This window comes from Phaenicophaeus curvirostris, chromosome Z (genome assembly GCF_032191515.1).
Source record: "Phaenicophaeus curvirostris isolate KB17595 chromosome Z, BPBGC_Pcur_1.0, whole genome shotgun sequence".
NCBI classification, from domain to species: domain Eukaryota; kingdom Metazoa; phylum Chordata; class Aves; order Cuculiformes; family Cuculidae; genus Phaenicophaeus; species Phaenicophaeus curvirostris.
In genome coordinates this window covers 23,881,701-23,906,295 of record NC_091431.1, presented here as the reverse complement: position 1 = coordinate 23,906,295, position 24,595 = coordinate 23,881,701, and the positions used below count along the sequence as shown (strand labels likewise).

Here is a 24,595-nt window from a genome sequence, read left to right as displayed (position 1 = left end):
CAAACATTGAAAGAAAACATGAATAATTTCCTTTCTGTAATTTTACAGAAAAGATTTATCGCTATGTAGAGTCTTAGACTGGTTTGGATTGGAAGGGAACTTAATGACCATCTAGTTGCAAATCCTCTGCCGTTACAAACTTACGAACACCCAAGGGTGCATGTCCACATTTCCATAGTGACATAAAGCTCATTTGGTTTTCCTGCTTTAACAACCCTGAAAACATGTTGATTTCTAATCTCTGATGAAAGCAAACCCATTTTCATAGTTCTCAGGACAGGAAAAGACAGGATACTAGAGGCCATGATATTTTTAGTGATTATCTTTCTTCCTCTCTATCCCGTGCTCAATACTGTGACAGGCAAAAGTCAGACACCTAACTTTCTCTGTGTGGAGAGCCTGATTGCACACACACCTAAAGAGCCCTTTGAGTCTTTCCAGCTGGCAGAAAAAACTTCCACAATGCATACTGTCAATTAATTAGTAATTTATAAACACTTCAGACATGTATGGGCAACAGTAAAACAGAGAACAGGGACAGAAATGTGGCTGTTTCAAGAAGGATTTCAGTCACAGGGAGGGCTCAAGGTCTGAATATTGCCATAAAAGACTTGGAAAGTCCTCAGTTTTACCAAGCAAATCTTTAAAATAGATCTCAGAACTTTGTGTGTTTTCTGTTTAAACAGAATGTGTCTTCTGATCAGATGTGTAATGACCTGCCACAGCTTTTGGGGGGTTTCAACTGTGCTAATTTCTTCAGTGGAAACTTTCTATCAGAACCTTTTCCATCCTGAGCCCTTGAAAAACTGTGGCAGCTTGTAGACTCTCACTTAGAAAGGAATTCCTTCCCAAGCAGAGCAGACAGCACAGTGTGTACTATCCTCAACTACTCCAAATGTAAGAGACACAATTTCACTTCAGAGGGCACCTTACAAACACCCAAGGGTGCCCTCCTTGCTCTTCTCCAGGGTGGTGTGCTGGGTACCTGAGCTGCTGGAACAAGGAGCCCAGGAGCGCAGCGTGAGTGAAATTGCGACTCTTACATTTGGAGTAGTTGAGGATAGTACACACTCTTCAGGGGGTTTACAGCAGAAAAACCAGATGAGCTTTATGTCACTATGGGAATGTGGTCATGCCTAAAAAGAAAGAGATGCAGTGTGACTGTATTTGATATTGGGTAATTATGATTCCACCCAGGGATGGGCTTTGGCCATGGTCTTCAGCCATGGTCTTCTCTTGGCAGCTTCTGCAGCCCATCTTTGATTACAGTCTTGGATTTGTATATGCTCAACTGGGGCAAATGCTGATTCCAATCATACCCCCCTGCACCTGCCCGTACTGGGGCAAAGGCTCATGGATGGCCGTGATGTCATTATGGCCATGTTGCTAAGACACGGGTAGAACCCTGCAGCACTCTGTCAGTTGGACCTGTTGAGGTGAGGAGAGGGCAGGGGAGGACGGGGCTCTCCTGGGGCTACTGAGGGAAGATACTCGCCCAGACCCACAGAGGTGTTCATTCTCAGTGGCATTTGCTCTCTGCCCTCCAGCACGTTTGCCGCATTGATCTGTAGAAGCCGTCTTGGCCATCTTGGTACAAAAGAGCGAGGAAGGGCTCCGTGTCCTCACCTGTTGGCTGGTGAGTTGTCCCAGGGCTCCCTCCAGCATTTCTACTCTGAATTCAGATGTGTCAGTTCTGTATGGACCAAGTATGACTGCAATATCAACCAGGTCTCTTCAATGCAGCACTACCCCTGCTTCCCGTCCTGCCTTGAACTGGCCTGCTAGTCTCAGAAAGTGTGTAAACAGCCTCGCTCTGCTAAGCTGTAACTGGCACAGCAAGGGGGAGCTTGCAGAGAGACACTCTTCTTTTAAGTGCAAGAATAATTTCCTGCTTTGCTTCAGTGCAAGAGCTGGCTTTGTGTGTTTGATAAAAGCTATCATTTGAAGATTAAATTTTACAAAAGGGGAATAGATGAGAAATGGCATGTAACTAATTAGTGGCAATGTGAAATTAAAAGGCAGACAAGCACAAGGAACAATGCTTGTATTTCACAAAGATTCAGGCACATGAATGATTAAGCATTTGAATTATTGAATTCCGAAAAGCTTTGACTCTCAAGACAGGACATTTTCATCTTTATAGCTACATCTCCTGCAGATTCATTAAGCAGTGAATTTTCTCATTTATTCTGTAAATAATTTTAGCAAAGCCTTATCACACTGGAAGGCCCTGTGTAAGAGTTAAATTAACAGATCCTGTTTCTGAATTATATTACTTGTAGTCACACAAAGTCATAATTTGAGATATTCCGCTCTAGAGGAGCTACTCTGGATTCAGCAAGGCACATGCCCGCTAATGGAAGTATCTGCTTAAGTCTCATTATTTCAGTGTAGCTTAAGGAGGTGCTCTTAAGTCAAACTCATTCTCTAGTGCTTTAACCTAAATTGGACTCTGTGTATTTGCCATTCCTATCCAGTACTCATCTCATTTAGGTTTAAGAACTTTTTTACAGGTATTGAAGTCTCATTTCTGGTGGCCAGTAGTCAGCCATCGATTTCATGATTGCTCAATAGCCTAAAGAGACGATGTGTGTGTGTGTGTGTCCCCATTCTAACACTGCTTATTGGCTTCGGTGTAAGTAAGGGCAAGCTGCATGAGCAAAGCCTGTTCCCTCGGGTTGATGCTGTGTATGTTCATCACTGCTTATGAACTTCCCACTTGTCATCTCCCAGAAAGCTCTAGCACCAACTTGAATATTGATATGAATGATACAAGGAACAGCACATTAATGTTCTGAATGGCTGAGACCTTTGAACTGTGGGGAAAAAAACCTTTGCACCCCACCATTCTGTCTTACCTTAGGTTTTTTTTTGTTTACAAACTGCATAACCTGGGTAGAAAAATAATTTTTAATCAACAAAATGAAACATATTTAGTTACGTTCCCTTTACATATTGGAGACACTGGCATTTGCAAAGCAGTGATAATTTGCATTGTTATCATTCTGACTTGCATTACTTGACCTTCAATTAGCAGTATGATGGTGTTAAATCCTGTGTTATTATGCTCTTGATGCCAGGCTCTGCTGCTGCTCTACAGCATATTACAAAGGCTGGCCATTAAAGTCTAATTCCTTCAATAAAAACTTAACACAAGCTTCTTTTCTTAATTTATAAAACTACTTGGGTCTTTGTCTAACCAGTTCCCACAACCCTACACATGTAAAAATTAATACTTTGTATTACTTTGCTCTCTGATATCATCCCTGAGGGTTTGGGAGTGCAATTCTCAACTAATATGCAAGTCCAAGCCAAAATAAGCCACCAAGAAAGCCACTGCGAAGTCTGGCACGTTTGCAGTGGACAGGTCTGCAGAAGGCAGCAAAAAGCCTAGTGAAGCCCAGTCAGGTTGTTAACGCTAAAACCTCATGAGGCCTTTGTGCTGTGCTTGTCTGCAGAACATCGGTGGGTCTCCTCCTGCCTCCCTCTGGGGCCAGCCTCAACGTTTTGTGATCGCACTGCAATTTTCTGTACTGGTTGCCAGACCATGGGTCCCATGAGAGACAAGGGTCAGGAGGACATGGTCATCTTGTTGATTACCTTTTCTCAAGATGTTCCTGCCTGCTTCTGCACTATGATTCCACTCAGGGATGGGCTTTGGCCATGGTCTTCAGCCATGGTCTTCTCTTGGCAGCTTCTGCAGCCCATCTTTGATTACAGTCTTGGATTTGCATATGCTCAACTGGGGCAAATGCTGATTCCAATCATACCCCCCTGCACCTGCCCGTACTGGGGCAAAGGCTCATGGATGGCCGTGATGTCATTATGGCCATGTTGCTAAGACACGGGTAGAACCCTGCAGCACTCTGTCAGTTGGACCTCTTGAGGTGAGGAGAGGGCAGGGGAGGACGGGGCTCTCCTGGGGATACTGAGGGAGGATACTCGCCCAGACCCACAGAGGTGCTCATTCTCAGTGGCATTTGCTCTCTGCCCTCCAGCACGTTTGCCACATTGATCTGTAGAAGCCGTCTTGGCCATCTTGGTACAAAAGAGCGAGGAAGGGCTCCGTGTCCTCACCTGTTGGCTGGTGAGTTGTCCCAGGGCTCCCTCCAGCTTTCTGCCAGGGGTGCTCCCTTCCCTGCCGCTTGCATGTGAGCCCACAACCTGTGCCCTGCCCAGAGGCATGGGGCTGGCCATGCTGCCCCTGCGCCTGCTGCTCAGGGGTTGTTGTCTTCTTTCCAGTGCCACTTTGCTTGTGGTGAGATGGGTGCTGCCATCAGCCGCCTGGAGAAGGGCAGCACCTGCAGCTCCCCACGGCCTGAACGCAGCCCCTACTCCAGCCACCCTGGGCCGTACCGCATCTGACACCAAGCACGGTTACAGTGGCAGGTGGAAAAGCCGTACAGCCGGCACGACGAACACCGTGGCAGAGCTTGTGTGCTGATCCCAGGTGCTGAGCCCAGCAGCCCCAGCGATGACTGGAAGATGGCACTGCGTGTGTTCCTTGGTGCGCTGGCACTGGAAAGGAACACCTCCAGATCCACCAGCATCAAGGATGTCCCGTGAAGCTCTGGCACTTGAGAGATGCAGCCGCTCCATCCAGCTGGGGCCAGTCCGGAGCCGACATCTATCACGGGCACAACAGCAGGCACAGAAGCCGTACAGTCGGCCTGGAGGAAATGGTGGCACCAGCTGTGTGCCAGCCCCAAGTGCTGGAAGCAAAACCTCCAGCACTTCCAGCCAGCCGCCTTTGACACCATCTTTAGGGTCTCCGGCACTTGGAAGGAGCACCCCCAGCACCTCCAGCCCGGCTGCACTGGGTGTTTCCCAAGGCTCCCCAGTGCCCGTTGGAACCTGCTACAAAACCATGACCCAGGCATCACTGGGGCCCTCCTGCAGCGCCCCGGAACTGGAGAGCCGGTGCTGCCACAGCCCGCCAGGCCCAGTCCGGATCCGACAGCGCTCGCGATTATCACGGTGGCAGCTAAACCCGTCCAGAAAATGACCGCATGACAAGCTTTCTGCCAATTGCATGTGGTGATGCCAGCACTGCCTGTCAGATGATATTGAGGGTGTTCCTAGGTGTTCTGGCGTTCAAGAGGAGCAGCTCCGTCTCCGCCAGGCAGGCAGCATTGACAAAGCTCCGTGATGATCTTGTGCTGAAGAGGAGCAGCTGCTCTTGCCACGCTGGGCCAGTCCGAAGACAATACTGGTCACGCTCACAAGGTTGGGTGCAAAAGTCCTACAGCCAGCCTGGAAGCCTCTACTGACCTATCCTACGTGCTTCAGCCCCAAGTTCTTTCCCCTGTCCCCTAGGATAATAAAGCTTGTTGTTCTCAGCCCTGGGAGCCCCCACACTCATTTGTCGGTCATCCCACTCTGCCTTTCTTTAGGGGCAACATTAGGGGATGGGACTGGGTCTGGGGGTGCTGCTGTGTCAGTTGCCTACTGCAAGGTTTGCGGGGTGCTGCCAGGTGTGAGGTACATCTGGATTTGGGGTTTGTTCCCGGATTTAGGCAATGCTTCCAGGTCTAAGGGTCATTGTCAGTTTGAGGGTGCTGCTGGGTTGAAAGCGATGTCTGCCCTGGGGGGAACAAGCCCTGTCCCTCCAGCAGTGCATCTCGTCAGGTGCTGGGCCACCAGGGCACTCATGCTGTGCTCCTGGGCTCCTTGTTCCAGCAGCTCAGGTACCCAGCACACCACCCTGGAGAAGAGCAAGGAGGGCACCCTTGGGTATTTGTAAGGTGCCCTCTTTGAAGTGAAATTGTGTCTCTTACATTTGGAGTAGTTGAGGATAGTAGACACTGTGCTGCCTGCTCTGCTTGGGGAGGAATGAGGTGTTTCTGTTTGTAGCACAGTAGCCTGATTTCTCTTCTGGAGTTCCTGGTGTGGATCACTTAGGGCTATTGCTGGAGGCTTATTTGGGGGTTATGCCAGATATTTTGCTTGCCAGCACCACAGGAGGGGAACGGAGAAGGAGTGTTGTGTGGCTGGCTGGGAGTGCAGCCATGGAGGACAGATGCTGCAGGAAATCCCTTCCCAAGTCCAGCTGAAGCTCAAGAGGTTTTTCTGCCAGTGGAGCTGCTGTGGCACTCATCACTTGGCAGGAAGTAAAAAAATAGAAGGAAGTAAAAATAAGCAGGGACTATGACATATATGACCAACTGGCAAGACAAGGATGAATCAGGAAGAGCGGTGTAGTGGATGGCCTTGGAGCTCCTTGCAAAAAGCTGATCAAAGAACAGTGTGTTGCAGAAGGCTGTGGCTGCCCTTGTAGACAGGTTTCCTCATTGCATGGTGCGCCTTGTGTTTGTTTGTGCAGCCAGAAAAGACAGACTCAGCAACACTGCTGCCTGCATGTAATCTTGTCCTGACAACGCCTGCGGGGCTGGCAGACTCTGAATGGACCAATGGAAGAAATAACATACCAGTAAAGTCAGTTGTTTGGCCTCATTTATTTCTATGACATGACAAGTTACTCTTTATAGCTCCACTGAGCTGAAAAACATACTCATTCTAGGGTGAAATGTGTGTCTATATTTTGTGGATTACACAGATCTGTTATTTCTTGGTACTGCTTTTTCCATTATGCTGATGCAGCAAATACTCCTCCCTAAAATATCACTTCATAACATACTTCAGTTCCTTATCGAAGTGAGATGGTGGAGAGCAAGTTTAAGAATGCAATGGGAAGGTATGAGTATTTCTGAACTGCTGGATTGTATCGAACTATTATGGTCTCTTCAGAGACATTTAAGTGTAAATGGGATAATATTGTCGCAGCTTTATTTGCCGGCATCAAGTATCACACCTAAGAGTAATTGCTCTGCAAGTATCTGAAGTACCTAAAGATGCACACATTCAGTTCATGCCTAATGAAAAGTTAAAAATAATAAACAATGAAGGTGGTTATTATGGCTGGCAAATTCTGCCAGCTGAACTGAATAGCTCCCTTCCAAGCAGAGTTCAGAACCTGGGCGTATTCATTTTACACATGAAAAGAACTACAGTCCACAGCACCTGATACTATGCTACCATCTCAGCTAAGTATGCTGTTCCCCTCTGTTCCCTTTCCTTGCCAGGAAGTAGAACAATTAAAAAAAAAAAGGTGAGGTACAGACCTAGCTGATAAAATTATCTTATAAAATGTATTTAACATTTTGAATCTTGCTTCCACTTCAGATTACCACAAAGAGGAAAAAATGTGACATCTGCTCTCATCCTATAACATGTAAAATCTGAAAATAGAGGTACTCTGATATGTGTTTAGTTTTGATACAAGTGATATGCATTGCTAGAAAAGTCAAGGCAAAACTGATTTAGTCAGTGCCAAGTGCAAAATTTTTGCCATATCAAAGCATAATGTCTCACCACCATCAAATACAAGAAATTAAAAATGTCTTATTTAGCTTGTTTGCCTTCGAACTTCTACACAAACTGACACATTTCAGTGATTTGGACAACTCTTAATCAATGATGGGGAAAGACCTGTCAAAAATACTTGAAATAGTGATCTTGCAGTGAAAGCTTGATATGCTTGATATGACATCATGATTTGATCACCTGAGTTAGAGAGGCTCACCTTTATGCACAGCTTCTTTCTCCTGAAGAAGCCTTATATCGTAAAGCAGTAAATCTCGGAGATGAGAGCTAAAGAATCTTTACACCATCATGCTCATCTGTGGGAATAAGGGCCCTGCTGAGATGGCCATCAGTGTATCTGGTAAGGCAAGAGCTTGTTTGGAGAACAGGAAACAGAGAAAGGGGTGGAGCTACAGGGTTAAAGGAAGTAGAAAAGGGAGAGTACAAACAAGAAACCACCATCTTAGGAGGTAGAAGCAGTAAATGGCAGCCTACCAAAGGTCTTGTACATAAACCAGGCTTGGACACCTGTGCTCACAAAAAAAAAAAACACAAACCAAAAAACCCCCCCCCATGCCTGTGTCTGCGTGTCATGGGGACAGGGCAATCAATACAAGTTTGTTCCAGGTTTTATAAGTGCAGGCAGCTAAAATGTGTAGTGCTGCTGCAAATACGCACCTAAAAGGTCATCTTCAAGAAATTGGAAGTGACTTTTTCTTCAGAGCTAGCAGAAATGGTTGAAAAGTCCTTTCACACTTCTGAGTTAAGGGAAACATCTATTTCTTTATAAGAATACATGTAATTTTTTTCTGCTTGAGTGAAAATAAAGAGCTTACTCAAAGATTGCTGTATTTTGAGTGGAACAATAAACAAAGCAATACTTTTGAACAGACAAATAGACTTGCATTTTGAAATGACAGCTGGATATTTTTTTAATTGACAGCTGAAGAGCAAGAAGACACATGCAGTTTTGTGTTCAGTGAACTAAACCACTAGAGAGACTGCAACTGCTGTTCTACAAACTACGCTTAGAAAGCATCTGACTCCTCTGATTCAGTAGCTGTATTGATCAAAATGTAATCATCTTGCTGCTGTCCAGGTCCTGCCTGCAATGCACTGAACAGTGCTACATTTACATCAGTATGAGTTGATGATGAGGTGACTAAACAAAACCCCAAACCCCAAACCAAAACCAAACCAAAGCAAAAAGGGGTAGAGAAAAAAAGGAAAAAAGTAGGTTTAATTTAGACTCATAAACATTTTCTGCAAGCTTCATACCTGGTTTGTGAACTTTCTTATTAGTAAAAGTTTTAAATAGCATTTTTTTTCCCTTTAGCAGTCAAATACCACATGGAATCCAACAACCAAACATTGCATTAAAAATGTTGAAATGACACCGTCTTGACTAATGTAATATTTTTTATTCTGGGAATAGACCATTTTTCTTCTTTTTGGACACCTGAATATTAATTTTCCTATGAAAAATATGACTAAAATGGATTATTGGCTTATTTCACCTTCTCATGCAGTCATCAGCAAATGCATTGCCACCCAGCTAGTGGCCAAGGAGTCCAAGTTCCATGGACAAAGTTCCATGGAGGAGAACTTTGCTCTGAGTTTGCTGTACTCTTCACCTGCGCTGAGCAAGGTCACAGAGTAGATTCCTACTATTCTGGTTCCATACAGGAAGAATAAGCCTGTTTCCACAGTCAGAAGCACAGCGCAAGGTAGGCTAAGATATGGTTTTGGTATTTGGGGAGTTCTTGGAGGTGTCAGTGGTAATGTAGGTGTGTACAGCAGTTCTCCTCTGGTGATGGGACAGATTCCGTGTACAGATATGAATCCCTACACCTTGCCCTGATCAGAAAACATTACTGTTTCTGAGATTTGTTGTTGTCTAGTTAATATGCTATAGCATTAATGCCAGATTCATATTCATAAAGTATTCCAGGCATAATCTATGATTATGTGCCATCAGAAAGAAGTTCTGTGGAGCATTGCTCATATCATTGCCATAACTAGCTAAGCTGTTACTTCTTTTGTAGCAGAAGTCATGTAGCTTAGGTAAATCACATAACAGATCCCCATGAGTCCATCCACTCTGTTGGGTTTCTCAACAGACAGAGGAAAGGTTGTGTCAGAACCACTCTATTCAATATACAAGATAAAAACCTTTCCAAGAAGGTTTTCTGAGACCATTATTAGATGCAGATGTATAGGCTACATCACCTCTTTTTGACGATGTCTCTTCTTGCCTCTATGCTTTAAACCTGTGAGGTGAGGAGGCTACTGGTGGGATCCTCTCTTTAGTCAAGTTACTACCTGGATAGGAGGTACCCAAATGAGGCTCAGAAGCATTTGAGTTTTCAGCTTGAAGGTACATCCTGTGGGAGTTGCTTGGAAGCTGGCTCTTGAGGCAAGGAAGAGGTGCTGAAGCTGGGACTGGGAGTATCTCAGCGTGGTTCCTGGTTTGGTGATACTATGCCTTGTCCTTCTGAAGAAGAGGGAGCTGTGACGTAGTGGGTGTTGCAGTTGTTTCACTGCCTCATGCCTTGATTTTTCTGTGGCAACTGTATAATCCGGAAAAAGTGAGAGTAGTTTGGGGACAGAACCATAGGTACCTAACTTTTGGAAAGTCAGCTGGTTCTGAGGACAGAACAGCAGCTGAACATGTGCCATTGAGAAGCTCAAGGGCCTCTTAAGGTCTTCTCCTTGATGTGCCTATTGTTTTGCATGGCTTGTGAATTTCCCTGAGGATGACATTCACTTTATTCTCTGCGTACAATCTCCCATACGCTTGTAAGGAGCATATGGATAGGAATGGTGACATTTTTCGGCAACCCCACGTATCTGTGCTGATCCTTGGCTGCTTCCTTGATGTAGCATGTTCCAGGATCCACAAAGCAAGGAGGAGAAACCTGGTTTTAGGCAATTAGGTGGTTTAACCATGTCCTGGTTCCGACTGGGAGAGGGTTACTTTCCTGGCTTTGGCAGGAAAAGTGTCAATTTTCACAAGAAGTTGGGAAGGGATATAGCTGGAGCAGCTGACCCAGACTGGCCAAAAAGATATTTAATATCATGAAGTCATGCTAAGTATATATATGGCGTTAGCTGGTCAGGGTTGGGTAGCTGGCGACACAGTTCATGGTGCAATTGTTGATGTGGTAATCACAGTCTGGTTTTATGGCGGGTTTTTGCAGCATGGTTTTGGATGTGCAGCTGTGGAGCAAGGCATGAGATTCCAGATCTCAAGCACAAGTTCACGGGCAGTGAGCATTTTGTACGTTCTATTTTTGTTTTTTTATTGCTCTCTTCCTTTGCTACTCTGCTAAACTGTTTTTTACCCCAAACTAAGGATTTTTATCCAATTCTCTTCCCAAGGTGGGAGGGAGGAGTTGGCAGCTGTATGGTTCTTTGTTACCAGCTAGGCTCTGAGTGGTTCTTTACATTTTAGATGGCCAAGATTAAGTCATGACATTTTTTTTTTTCATGTCCAGTGTGGGGCACAAAGGGTTGGGATAATGACAGATTGACCAGAGCATGTTTAAACAATTTTATTTTAAGCATTCGTGATGTAAGCTCAATAGCTGCTGATTGCAGTGTTGTTGTGTTTACTCACATGGATGTGTCATGTAAATCTACGCATTCACTGCAGTGTTGTTTATCGCCTCTGGAAGAAAGATCAAGATTATAATTTCGCTATATTGTTTAAACCAGTTTATGATGTGACACTGTCAACGGGAAGGAGATTACTGCGGTTTTCGCATGCAGTATTGCGGTCATTTCCTTACCCAGGACTCCATCTCTTGGAAAGTGTTAGCAATTGCACACAATCTAAAGGGAAGACACAGGGAGTCATTGGGGTATGCGGGCACAGAGGGAGAAAACACAGACCTGGAAATACTGTTTTACTTGCACAGAAAACCTGGGCACAACAACTCCAGCAGGCTCCTGGGTACAAAAAATTCAGCAGGCTTCCACGTTAATTTCTCCAACACAGCCACCTCTGCTGAGCCACTGCAACAGTATGTATAGAAAACATGACATAAAAAATGCACCAGTGTGTTCCTTCACCTCAAAAGAACTCGTTAATAAGTTCTCCTTTCTGCAGTTTCTGAATAAAATTGAAGCACGTATCTACACAGCCGAGCTTCCTAGGATGATGCCAGTACTGGAAAAGTGTCTTTCTGGTAGGGATCCAAGAGGGACAGGTTTGCTGCCTCCGGGACCTGCATCCTTTTCTCCGCAGTGCCAGCTGTGACCTTCCCTGACCTTCAGGCGAGGTTGCCCGGGAGGCTCTGCTAGAGCCTTCCCAGGATGCTGGCTCTGCTGCCCCCACATCCCCGCAGCTCCTGCCTCTGCCAACACCATCCTGCGCTCCCCTCCCCCCCTTGTAGCCCCAATATCGGTTTCTTTGGTTCCTGCTGTCCCAGTTCTGCTGAGAGGCAGGGCTGGTCCCCTCCCCACCAGCCCCGAGCGGGTGCCGGTTCCGTGACGGGGTTTGACTCTGTGGCTCTCGCCCTGCGCGCGGCTCCGTCCTCCTCACCTTGAGGTGTAGCCCGGGACCCGCGGTGGGTCGGGATCCCCGCACTCGCCCCCTGCGGTCGGCAGCGGTGCTGGATGGCGGGGGAACCGAACCGAGAAGCCGGAGATCCTTCTCCAGCCACAGTAAAATCCGCGGAGAAGGAAGAGGGAGGAGAAGGCTTTGCTCCCTCCCTATCTTCTTCGCCTCTCCAACTCCTTCCAGGAGGATGAGCGCACACCTCCAGCACGCACCCAGACCCGAGGGCGCAGATGGCTCTCCCACCTTCCCCCTTTTACAGGAAACCGCATTTGCAGAGATTTCTACACACACACACACACACACACACACACACACACACACAGAAGGCGAGGCAAGGAGGCGACTGCAAATCGCAGCGGCGGGTTAGGATCACCCACCCCGCTCCTCCCCCCGGGGCAGCGGGCAGGGGCAGCCCCAGGAGCCGCGGGTCCCCGGCGCGGCCGGCACCGAGGGGCGAGCGCGCCGCAGCGAAGGGGCGGGGGATGCGGAGCAGGGGGAGGGCGAGAGGGGAGGAGGAAGGAGGGACCGCGCCGGTGGGATGGTCCGCGAATTCTGTGATAAAAAGAGGGGCGCGGGGGCAAAAGTAGGAAGGAGTCCTGGAGCCGTCCTCTCTCACGTGTCCGCGCCCGCCCCGGTAACCCTCGGGTACGCGGGCGCCGGTCGGAGCCTTTAGGAGCGGAAAGGAGCCGCCGGCCCCGCTCAGCGCCCGCCCCCAAGGCGAGGTACCGGTGTCGGGGTGCGGGTCGCGGTCGGTCGGGGAAAGGGCAGCCCTCGCCCTGCTCCTCCTCCTCCTCCTGCTGCTGCTGCCGCGGGCCGGGGCCGCGCCGGCAGAGGGAGGCAGCGGCCCGGGGATGCTGAGCGGCGCCCGGGGCCGCCCGCGCTCAACCTTGAGCCGTCCCGGCTCTTCCCTGAGGAGGCGCGACCCTCGCTGACGCCGTGCTGGGTGCTTGCGGAGGTGTCGGGGTCCGGGAGCCTCCCTCGCGTGCCTGCTCTTCGTCCCGAGCCGCCAGGCTCCCCCTCCCTGGCGCTGCGGGAGCCCTTCACCTTCAAATACCCCCGCGACCGCTCCGAAAACCGGGAGCGAGAGAGGCAGGCGCGGAAACATGGAATTTCCAAGGTTTAACGCCTTCCTGCCCGTCTGCAGGACACAAACCCGGAGGAGGATCGCGCTTGCTCCTCCCGGCATATTCCTGGCCCCCTTCCCTTGGCTGCGGGAACAACCGTGTCCCCTCGCTTCCTTCTCTTCGTCCCCGTCCCCTGCTTGCAGCTCTGCTCCCCGAGGTGCCGGGGTCTGCGGAGATGGGGGTTTAGAAACTTGCCTGCGCTGAGACGAGAGCAGGGGAAGGTCGGGAGAGAGCTCGGGAAGACCGAGCATCAGTGGTTTATTCTCCTGGAGACACCATTCCTCTTTTGATTGTGCCCCTCTGCAGGCTGCCCTCCAAGGACTCCTGGTCTCTGTGCATGTGAGGAGGGAAGGTGGGCAGCACCCCTAAGCCATGGATTTTGTTATGAAACAAGCTCTAGGAGGTAAGTGCTGTTGGCACATGAGAGGCCCTGTATTGGCTCCCTTACTCCCCTCCCCACCTCCCATCCCACTTTGCACCTAGCAGGAGAGAGGATGGGCTGCTACGAGCCTCTGGTAGGGTCTGCAGCTGGTAGAGCTGCTTGAGGACTTGGAAGAGCATACCTATCATTGATTAATGATTCCAGAGCCAAGTGTTTGAAGACGTTGAGCAGTAATATTTGACACTGAAGCCCCATGTCAGGGAAGATACCTCCCCCATAAGGTGTGCAGGCCCTGGGTCATCATAATCTGGTACGCTGTTAGCTCACAGCGCGTCCTGCTGTACAGTGCACAGGTCTTGCTGCAGACCAGTTTTGCCAGAGTCAACCCAAGGAGAGAGAGTGAATGTTGTGTGTATTTGAGCCCCTTCTTCATCCTCCCCAGCAAATGCTGGCCAGACCGTCACCAAAAAATGGGTGGTACAGAATGTTTTGCATCTGGTATTCAGAGAGTTATTTTTAGTAAGGATATTTCTGCAATAAGCAGGGAAATAGCAATAACGTAGCCATCCCCCTACACTCTACGTTGATTTGAATGCAACCTTTTATATGGTTTCCATATTTTTCCTTTCCATATGTGATAAATCATTTTAATCTAATGGTAGGGAATACAAAAGGCAGTGGTTTGGGGAAAGGAAAATGAAAAAACACAGAAGTACTTGGAAATGAGATTCCTTTGTTCTGTCACAGTATGCTGCCTTTCTGGGCTGCTTCGCCTGAACGTTCAGTCAAAACCAGGTTGTCCTTGAGACGCTGGATGCTGTTGGAAACTGGAATAGTTGGTTGTGGAGGAAGTCAATGGGGTGGTTCTAATAATTGTCTTTTGTACTGTACCTTGCGTGTGCATTTTCTCTTCATTTTCCTTTGGAGAAACTGTAGAGTCATAGGACTGTGGGAATCTTTCATGTATGGTGTTACTGGTGTTGCACGCATCTTCAGCATTTACTGCAGGGCTCTCTTTTTATGGAAAGGAAACATGACTTTCATCTTTGAAAGCAAAGGAACTTTTTTATTTTTTTCCCCCTCAACAAGGGAGCAAAATTCTCACAGTTAAGAACAGAGTGAGCAACCCAAGTTTTAGTTGGGATGTTTTGAGTAGGAAGATCAAACTGGAGAAGACATTTGTTTGCACAAAATAGCAAAATATCTATGTGAGAAGATAAAGGTTTGTATGGTAACAGTGTTACATTTCATTATTTTTTAATGCCTGTTTTGAAGGAGAAATATTTTTGAGAAAAGCAGATTTTGCACAGTTCCCGACAGTTTGAATCAGGTTGCTTGCACACAAATGAGCAAGTGTACTTGCAAACAGGAGATTTAGCCACTGCAGCTAGAGATCCATGAATCCACGAACGAGAAAGAACTGCTTAGAGACTGCAGTTAAAGGCAGGGGGAGGAGGGCTGCAACAAAGGAGTAACAGCTGAGATGCATGGCTTTTCCTGCAGCTTAGTGACTAACCTGAGTTGTAAGCAGTGTCTGCCAGTGTGTAACAGAATTTACTCTGGGCATATGTTCTTTTTAACATAACGTTGCATGTCAGGATTTGCCTTATAATAGTAGTGACTGAGAAGGCAAATTTGGAAAGCATCTTTTGGTGAAGGCTGAGTGTCTGATGTCTGTCAAGATGCTGCCCAGGGCACCTGCTTTTCTTCCGGATTACTAAATGTATTAGTAAAACATGTCTGGAACTTGCCACTTCCTCAATAAAGGAGAGTCTCTGCAGAGTGGTAAACTCCAGGAAATGTTAATTCATGAGGCAGAGACCTATTTTTAAATTAGAAATAGTTTCAGAGAGGAAAAAGAACATTTCTGAGGGCAAATGTAACGTAAAGGTGGATTTGAATGCTTGTTTCCCACTGGAGTTCAAACCCAAGGAGATGCAAGTGTGCAGTATGGCTGCACTGGCACAGCAAGCCAAGGAATAGAGGTCAGTTTGTTTCCTTAATTATGGGGCCAAACCCCATTTTTCTGCTAGTTCTGATATCCAGAGGGAGATGCCCAAACTGAGCGAAGCACCAAACCTCTGGTGAGTGATAGATGTGCTTTGGCTAGGGTACATGGTGTGATCTGCTAGAGTTTTTTTGTTATCTACAGTCTCAGGGAGATTTTCCTGTGTATTTCATGGCTCTTTGTTTTTAGTTTACTATGGCTGTCCCCAGAACACCTCTGAATTCTTTTTGTTGACTGTTCGGGATTTTTTTGAATGGTACAAAAGTTGCATCCAAGAATATCTTTTGTAAGTCCAAGGAGAAATGAAGTACTGCAATTTTGTGTTTAAAGCCCTCCCAGCCCTTTCCTCCCCCCCTGCCCCCAAGCCCCGAATTTACAGAGAATCAGACTTGCTATAGATATTGCTTGCAGAATGCCTACAGCTATGATGGTTTAACTCTTTCAGTATCTCAGCTGGGGACACCTTGCAAGCACCAGGCTCCAGTTTGGTTTCCTTGTCTGAGCAAATATGCAAGGCATTTTCCCTTCCCAGCATCCAATACTAAAGTGGAGCTTATGCCAGAGTTTATTGTAGCTCAGAGGCTGGGTCTGAGAACCATTTGCAGGTGGGAGCTTCTGCTCTTTTGCCCTGTGCCAGGCTCTGAAGCATATGAGGGATTTGGGACCATGTTTCATCATACTGCAGTGATCGGAGAATGTACTGGAAGGAAGATACCATTGCTGTCCCACCTCCTTATTCACTTTCTTGAGGAAGTCTCACATTCCACGTAATTAACAATAAACAGCAGCCTGAATAGAACACTCCTAGAGGAGTTTCTCCATGGCTTTTGAAGCAATCTGTGAAGAATTTTCCTTTGTCTCTAATGGCATAGGACAGTTGATTTTTTTTCCTTGGAGTTTTGCCAGTCAGAGGGGAAGAAGGCAGGAAAGTCTTTTGAAAGCTAGGTGAGCTAAGTTAGCAAGTAAGGCAAGGCAGCTATATTGTATAGAGTTGCTTTGATTGAAAGTCTGTCCGCCTAAGGAATTTAGATTTTGTGAAATCAGTTTGTCAGGTTATTGTATTGCTGAGGTAGAATGTATTCTCTCCCTGACTTTTTCTAAAAGGAGGTCTGCTGAAGGTCACTGTTTTTGTGCAGTGGATGGCCATCTGCTGCTGTGCTGCCAGCACTGAGATTTTTGTTGCTAGTATAGGTAACAGAATCTTTGCTTGGCAATTGACAAGCTGGAAATGTCTTCGCAAATCTCTGTTAATGAAAGGGTCAAGGATTTTACTTTGAAGAAGCCAGTAGGGACTGTGGTCCCAGAAAAGCAGTACAAAATATTAGTTAATGTGACCATTTAGATTCTGTGGCTTTTTTTGTTCCTTGGACTTTTAAGCACCCTCTGTGGAATAAATGGAAACATTTATTGTTTGACAGTGATAGGCACCGTAGACATGAAATGCAGACATGATGCTGATTAGCTCTGTAGGATGACAGGAAGAAAACCGAAGAAACCTAGAGTCTTAGAATCACTGCTTCTTCCACAGAAGTAAGAGACAGCAGAGGAAGACTTTTGTACCTCTGACCCTGCCACACCGGCATAAATTGACGTAGATATGTGGCCAGGGTGACTGGTCACTATGAAGTTCCTGTGACAGTTCACTTAATTAAGTCAACCAGAGCTATTTCATTACTGCAATTTACGTTAGCAGTGATCTTTCCCAAACCAGGTCAGAACTGTGGAGCACTGTCATAATGACCAAAGTTCATGACTTTCCAGCAAAAAGCTGAAAGTGGAGGACTGGAAATGGACCCTGGAGGAATTCAGCCACAGTTTTTGTCACTGGGCATTTATTTCTTCATAGGTTTGTGTGAAAGCAAGGGATACATTAACACCTGACTGTCATGTCATCACCCCTACGTTCACTTCCTCTGTCACTGGCAGCTTGAACACATATGGAAACTGGATCGAAGCAGAAGAGACACAGAACTTCTTGAAGCTCTGCCAGCTGTCAGTCTATGAGTGGGAGACTTATAGGTCAGGGATCACAGGCATTTTCGTATGCAAAAAGAGAAGCCGAAAGCCCATGGCAAGATGAGTATTTTTGTGAGGTGGGATCATGATGTGGTTGAAGAGAGAGAGATCTTCCAGCAGAAACTAGCAGTGTGCAAACCAGAAGGCTGTGAAGATACGGGTATACCAAATAGCCACAATCGCTCTAAGTCTATATTATAAAGTGGTTTTGCAGGGCCCTTTTAATTTGCCTCTTTTATTGCCACAGGTAGGATAAATGTCCACCTGGGATACCTGCCTTAAATAGTGGCTTTTCCTGATGTCAGCCTGTGGGTTAATCATGCACCCCATTTCATATATAATGAATTACCATTCATGTGAATGGTAATGGCTAAATTTCTTATACATGCTGCCAGTACACCTTGAATTAATTTGTGCAGTGTGAACCCCATCAGGAGAAGGGTACATGTGGGTTTCTGGATAGACATTCACTGGGCTATATTACAGGCATGATTTTTGGTTTTACTGTCAAGCTTAGAGTGAGGATTGCTGTGTGGCATTCAGTTATTTATCTGTCAGGGTTCAGTGGAGACTTGTTTTTGTTTGTAAGGGCTCTTAAAATACTGTTGACAGAAGACAAATGCAACAAGATAGCCATCTGGAATATGTCAGCAGGGAAGGCACTGCCTATTTCATGTCCCTTCCTGGCAGCTTTGGTTTGGCTAGGTATACTACGAAACTCAGTATAGAAGGAATCCCCTTATTTTTGAAAGTAGGCAGAGATTAATACCCTCCTGAAGATAATGGAATTTAAGTCACTGTCCATAACCTCTGAAAAAGCATCTCCTGTGCTAAGCTTGCATTAGTGATGATGTGAGTGTGTGGGAATGCCACATAATCCTGACTTGAAACAGTATGAGTCTTCAGCTTCATCTGGCAGTGGCCTTCTGTGTGATTTACAAAGTGTATATTTTGCTGCAGCATTTTGCTCAATTTACTTGGTGTGATGTGGGGATTAGGTCCTTATTTTTCCTTGAAGAAGTCAATGAGATTGAGTGCAGTTAGAGACAATGCAGATCCATTTATGGTGGAACAGGCAGTGAACTATGCAGTGTTTTCTGCCTTCTATTCCTCCAGCTCAGGCTATGGTTTCTCACATTTGCAGTTGTCTGCTGAACGTCTCTCCTGCTCTGGGATTTCATGAATAAGCTAGACTGTGGTCCACTGCATATTGTAATGTGTGAAGTCCTGGGTCAGGATAGAAACTGTAGTGCAGAACTGCAAGTTATAGTGCTAAAAAGTAGTGCTAGTACTTGTTCCTACGTTCTTATTTACCTGTAATCCTTGAAAGCTGTGACAAATTATGTCTTTCATTTTGCAATCAAGTGTTTCCAAATCACAATGACTGGAACATCTAAGATGAAACAGGAGGTTTCCATCGCACTACAGCATGTGGTAGATGTTGCGGGACCATCTACCTTTGTTCTCAGATAGCTTCTGCTTATATTGTGTGCAGTTTTGCGCCCCAATTGAAAAAAACCAAACATGCTAAGGTATTTAAATACATCCAGTGGAGAGCAACAAAGCTGATGAAAGGACTGGAAGGCCTGTTCTGTGGGGAGTGGCTGAGGACTCGGGGTTGGTCTTGTTTGGAGGCTGAGAGGCAACCTCATTTCTCCTTATGAATTCCTGAGGAGGGGAAGTGCAGAGGGCGATGCCGATCTCTTCTCCCTGGTATCCAATGATGGGATGAGAGAGAAGGGTTCAGTGCTGCAGCTAGAGAGTTAAACTAGACATTAGAAATTGTTTCTTTACCAAGGAGGTGGTCAAGCACTGGAACAGGCTTCCTAGGGAGATGGTCAATGCACCATTGCCTGACTAAAAGGCATTTGGACAATGCTTTTAATAATGTGCTATATCTTTTGGTCAGCCCCCAAGTGATCAGACAGTTGGACTAGGTGATTGTTTTAGATCCCTTCCAATGAAGTTTCTATGCTACTGTTCTGTACTACTATTCTGTACCATTCTAAACTTGTAGAAGTATAAGAGCATAAGGTGAATTCTGCAGTTTCAGCATGTAGTGTAGTTGTGTTGTTGATCTGTTATTTTCTGCAAGCTTTCTTTTTGTCTGATGCTCTGACTGTATGTGTTTTAATTACATTTTGAAGCATCCATGTTTGATGGAGACCTTTTTCACAAGGAATGGTTCTACAGACCATTTTTTTTTCCTAGTGTGTACTACTGGCAAAGAGATTTTCTTAAAGGATTTGTATTGTTGAGTCCAACCATGATACCTGTTGCTGAGACAGGAATAGAAGGGAAATTTCCGTGTAGGTATCTCGGTGCTTCTAGAAAAACAATACTAACACAGGTTCCGTAGCTGTTCAAGGCTGATAAATCTATATTAGATTAATATCTTGGATCTTCCTTGTTTATTTATTTGATGCCAGATCCTCCAATGGCAACCTGTAGGGTTTAGTTTATTCTGCAGGAATTCCTTTTAAAAACAAGGAGCAAGATATCTTCCAAGGAAGCAGATGGTTGACCGTGGCAATGATACCAGTGAAACTACTACAATGAGGATCAGCTGATTTATTCCATACATGATCCAAACCAAGGGGAGGAAAACTGGCCAGGTCCTTTTTTCCCTTGCCTTTCTTGAGAAACCTTCTTTATGTTTGCTTGCCTCTGTTGGGTGTGTTGCCATTTGAATCATACACATGCTCTCACTTCTGTCTGCTGAGATCTTTCTTCTGCTTGTCTTATTTGTAAGCAGACACTGAAAACAGACTCTGCTTATTTAGTATCATTGGAGGAAATGAGCAACTTTCAGCCTACTGATTGTAGATGTGTGCCATAAAGAGCTTAACTAAGATTTCTCCTGCTGAGCATCTGCTTGCCAAGAGCCTGCTTGGAGTGGAGTGACGTGGATGAGCAGGTAGTTATGCCTTTCAGAGAGGTGAGAGAGGGAGAAGTGAGGAAGTTTTCAGATGCATTAAGAGGTTTTTCTAGGATTCCTTCATGGCAGAAAAAATGATGCTTCTCTTTGATTCTCTGCCCACTTCAAGGGAGAGGCTGCATACTTTTAATTTTAACTTCCATTGCTGTTCACCTCAATCTTGTTATCTTTCCTGTTTTGTATCGTTTGTAATTGAAGTTGGCTCTCCTGGGGACAGAGAAGACTTGTGGTTTCTTGCCAGTTGCATACTTTAGCACTAATGAGTTTCAGTGCTGAATTTTTGGAGCTGGGTAAGAGTCTAATGACATAGGACACATTACAGTTTTTCAGACATTCCTGGTGATATGGGACTCTGAAAACACAAGCTACTGGTTTGTCTTTGTATTGGACCTTGGGGAGAGGGAAGTTCAAACTGTAGTTCAGCTGTTATCTATAGAGACCTATTCACTTGCACATGTGCTGATGAAAGGACAGCAATTAGAGAAGACTGGTGTGTATGAACACTGATAAACATGAGAGAGCTTTGCGCTTTGATTAGAAATGAAGGTAAAACTATAAAATCAAATCCATGAGGGTTACATGGGTTTAGAAATCTTGCTGAGCTAAGTTGAGAGTGTATGGACTGTCTGTGTTTGTTAGCACTGAAGTAATATACAGGCATCCAAAAGTCCTAAGTAATCCCTGCAAGGCTCTCCATTCTTAAGAGAAGATAGACATACTGTCTGTAGGAAGGACAGGAATTTTCATTCTGGAGCATCCCTAATGCCAACAACATAAAAATCCATTCTAGAAGCAAGATGTCCACATGAGAAATTGCAGTGTGAAATCTGTGGCAGATACATGGAGATAAGGAGTTCTCCAGCAGTTTTTGAAGACCACCAAATTGTTGAGGTGACCTGCAAGAGGAGTAGCAGTAAGCAGAAAAGGCTAGAAGAAAGAGTACGACAGCTCTCTCATGTGTTGCCTTTGGCTTGTCTCAGGGACTATACACAAAAGGATGATGTTCTGTTTGAACATTATGGTTCCTTATTCACAAATCACATGATTGTTCTCAGAGAGAAAAGAGAAGGTGTAAGGGCTGGTGCTGAAACCTAGAGATAGATACAGGTTCTAGTGTTCACTAGGATGGGAATCCAGTTCTTCAAACCCATGGACAGAGGTTCATAAGGGGATGACTATGATACAGTAGTCCCGCAAAACTGTAGAATTTCTACTCCCCTTCCAATAGGTGCAGACACAGCAGGCTGACCTTGAAGGAACATCAAATGTAACATCAACAAGAATTTAGGATTCATATGGCTGTGAATCGTCTTCTGCGGAAAATAAGGAAAAACAAAGAAACCCAAGTCTGGAATGGTAGAGCTGTTTTGATAACTCTTATCTGCTGTGTGAAAGGATGCAAAGAAAGGGAAGGCAGACTACAGTTAGAGGAAAAGGGGCAGCGCAAAGGAACGTGTATCAGTGCTTAGGTTGGCAGGTTGCTGAACTGTCATGTTTCTGTGTCCCTGAATCCACCTCCTCTTTTGGTGGTGAGCACAGGCAGAGCTGACAAGGGAAAAAGAAGTTTGAACCTTTTTTTGAAGGTAACTGTGCAACAGAGGATTGTGCCAATTGCTGGCCTTCTTTGTGGGGGTACCCTGTATGTTCTTGTGAAGTTCACTTGCTCTCTAGATTGGATGGTGTCTCTCCCAGAGCAGGACAGGCTCAAGTGTTCCTCACAGGCACCTGCATGCTGCCTTTCTCCCTATGGGTAGGGAATAATATTCTGTCTTCTTCTGTAACTCTTCTTCATCTTGGTGCTTGGCAGCACTGAACTTGCATGTTTTAGTGGACTTGAAAAGTCATCCTTGACTTGATATTGCAGTGAGACTTTCTTCTTTTTTCTTCCTCCCTCCCTCCCATCATGTTATTGCATGTGGTGTGAGACTTTCTGCATGCCCCCTGAAGGGGCAGAAACTGTAGGACTGTCTAGTCTCTGTTCCAGTGCCTGTTCTAAGTGTACGTGTCCATTAAATGTCTTAAAAATGTATGTGTTAATTAAAATTTTAATTTGAAAGAGGAGTTTTTGAAGGTTTTGCTAAAGCATGTTTTCATGAAAAGCCTTTAAAAGCACAGTTTGTGTTTTCTCAGCAATCAAGAAGAGAAAAAAGCATCACACACCTCAAAGACTGCGTGAGTCTAAGATATCATATCCAAAGAGATGTATCTTTAATCTGTGATGGACATTTTGTTTTATATTGGAGTTAAGTGTATGCATGCCATTTTTCCTGGAAGCATTGTGTGGCTCTTACCAAGTGAAATGTTTTGTTCTTTGCAAATGAAGCAGTTTCTCTTTGCAGTTTTCTTCAGACTTATTTCTTCATTAAATAAAAGAAATTTTATGTAAAAAACCTCGAACAAACAAAATACAAACAAAAATTGAGGAGAAAGAGAAACTATTCACAGGTTTTGGTAGCTGCCAGCACATCAACTTAGCTGCTCCTGTGCACAGTTCTAGCTGGGAATAAAATTGCTTGGGAGATTGTTTAGAAAAATCTCAGTCTCCATTAGAAACTGGCAAGCCTTTTTTTATTTTTTTTCTTCATTCTGTATATTTGCAAAAGTTATGACAATTGTAGCTTTGTCCTCTGTATTTTTCTTACTGCACTGTTGAAATATCAGGAGTTCTTGTTTCCTGTCAGTGAAGCTGCTCAGTGACAGATTAAAAGGAGCATAAAAGAGGAAATTTATAATCACATACAGATGCATTAGAATGCTGAGGATAAAGGGACAAAACGAGTCTTTGTAAATACATGAAAGAGGTAAACACTGTGAAGGAAGAGCTGCTTACGGTGAAGGAGAGCATTTGTAGAAGAATACTGTGAATAAATTTGTGATGAGCATACTTGAATCAAGAAGAGTGTTTTTGACTAGTAGAGAGGAGGGGAAAGAAGGGAGCCTGCTGCTGTGGAAACAGGGAGGAAAAGAAGTTGGGTCAAAGGTGGACTTGAAATAATGTATCAGTGTATTTGTGCATGCACAAAGAGTTAGGGCTAGTGAGGTAGGAAGTAATTTTCTATCCTGAGTACCTCTATAGAAAGCACACAACATCTTTGACTCTTCACTCTTAAGGCTGTCCATTATAACAAAATAGTTTTAAAAGAAGTTTAGTTTTCACACTCAATATTGATGTTACTGCAGTGTGTGATAGTCTTTGATGGGATCCAGATGTCTGACCCAGCTCACTGGGAACCAGCAGTATGCCCCTCGCGGTGAGGATGTTGCAAACCTGGGTTTAATTTTCTCTTTTCTGAAAACTTTAGCCCTGTTGTATCTGTATGAGAGGAGGGAATGTCTGCCAGCTGTATCATCTCAGTGCTCATAGTTCATAGTGCAATCAACTATCAGATTCACATTGAAGGTGATTTTATTTTAAAGGACTAGGTTGATTTGTAAAGTAATTTCTAGGATAGCTGGTCAGGTTGCTTCTGAGTAAAGCAGGCACAGCTACTGGGTATTTTTTCCAACTGTGGTGTTTCAAGCCCATGTGGAGATTTTGAATTTCACGTAAGAAACATAGCTTGAAATCGCTCTATGGTAACTCCTACCTGCAGCTCACGTGGAAGCAGCTGTTTTTAATACATTTGATTATATGTTTGTTTTATGCTAAATTGAGAAGTAAGTAATTTCAGAACTGAATGTTTCTCTCGAATCTCCTCCCAGTTTTGAACAGTTGTCTGAGAACAAGCTATTTGGTCTTCCTCAGTACCAATATTTACCCATGGTGCCAGACTGTTAGACTCAGTTTATGCTCCTTACTTTATGCTTCTGCTCTCTACCCCGGTAATATCCTGGACTCAGGCTCACATTTTAATATGACTTAAGTCTGTTCCTAGGTAGGCTCTTTAGAAGGCTGCCTTATACTGGGTTAGCATCCAGGAAAAGAGGCATGTTACGTATGTAAGACTGAATTTCTTGGGCTCAAATGTCTCCTGCAGCGCTGTGGAACTCTGACCCCATGGCTGGTAACTTTCTACATAAGTCTCCTTAAAACTGCCTGATTACTTAAGGGATACCTACCGTCAGCAAGGACACACAGATGGATGGTAGGACACCAGATCACTGCCAACTGCCATAGCAAGATGTTTGCTTATGGGAGATAAAGGGAACATGCCACCCCTTTCTGCTGACTGTGCATCTTGATGTTTTGCCAGCTAGCATT

General features: G+C 45.3%; 1 protein-coding gene across 1 annotated transcript in view; it reads left to right on the top strand.

Moving 5' to 3' along the window:
- Positions 1-13,304: 13,304 nt before the first annotated feature.
- Positions 13,305-24,595, top strand: part of CPLX1 (complexin 1) — a 94,660-nt gene continuing 83,369 nt past the window's right edge. Inside the window, exon 1 of the mRNA XM_069879995.1 lies at positions 13,305-13,453. Within this exon, the coding sequence (XP_069736096.1) occupies positions 13,423-13,453 (31 nt within the window). The 5' untranslated portion in view covers positions 13,305-13,422. The remainder of the gene's footprint in view (positions 13,454-24,595) is intronic.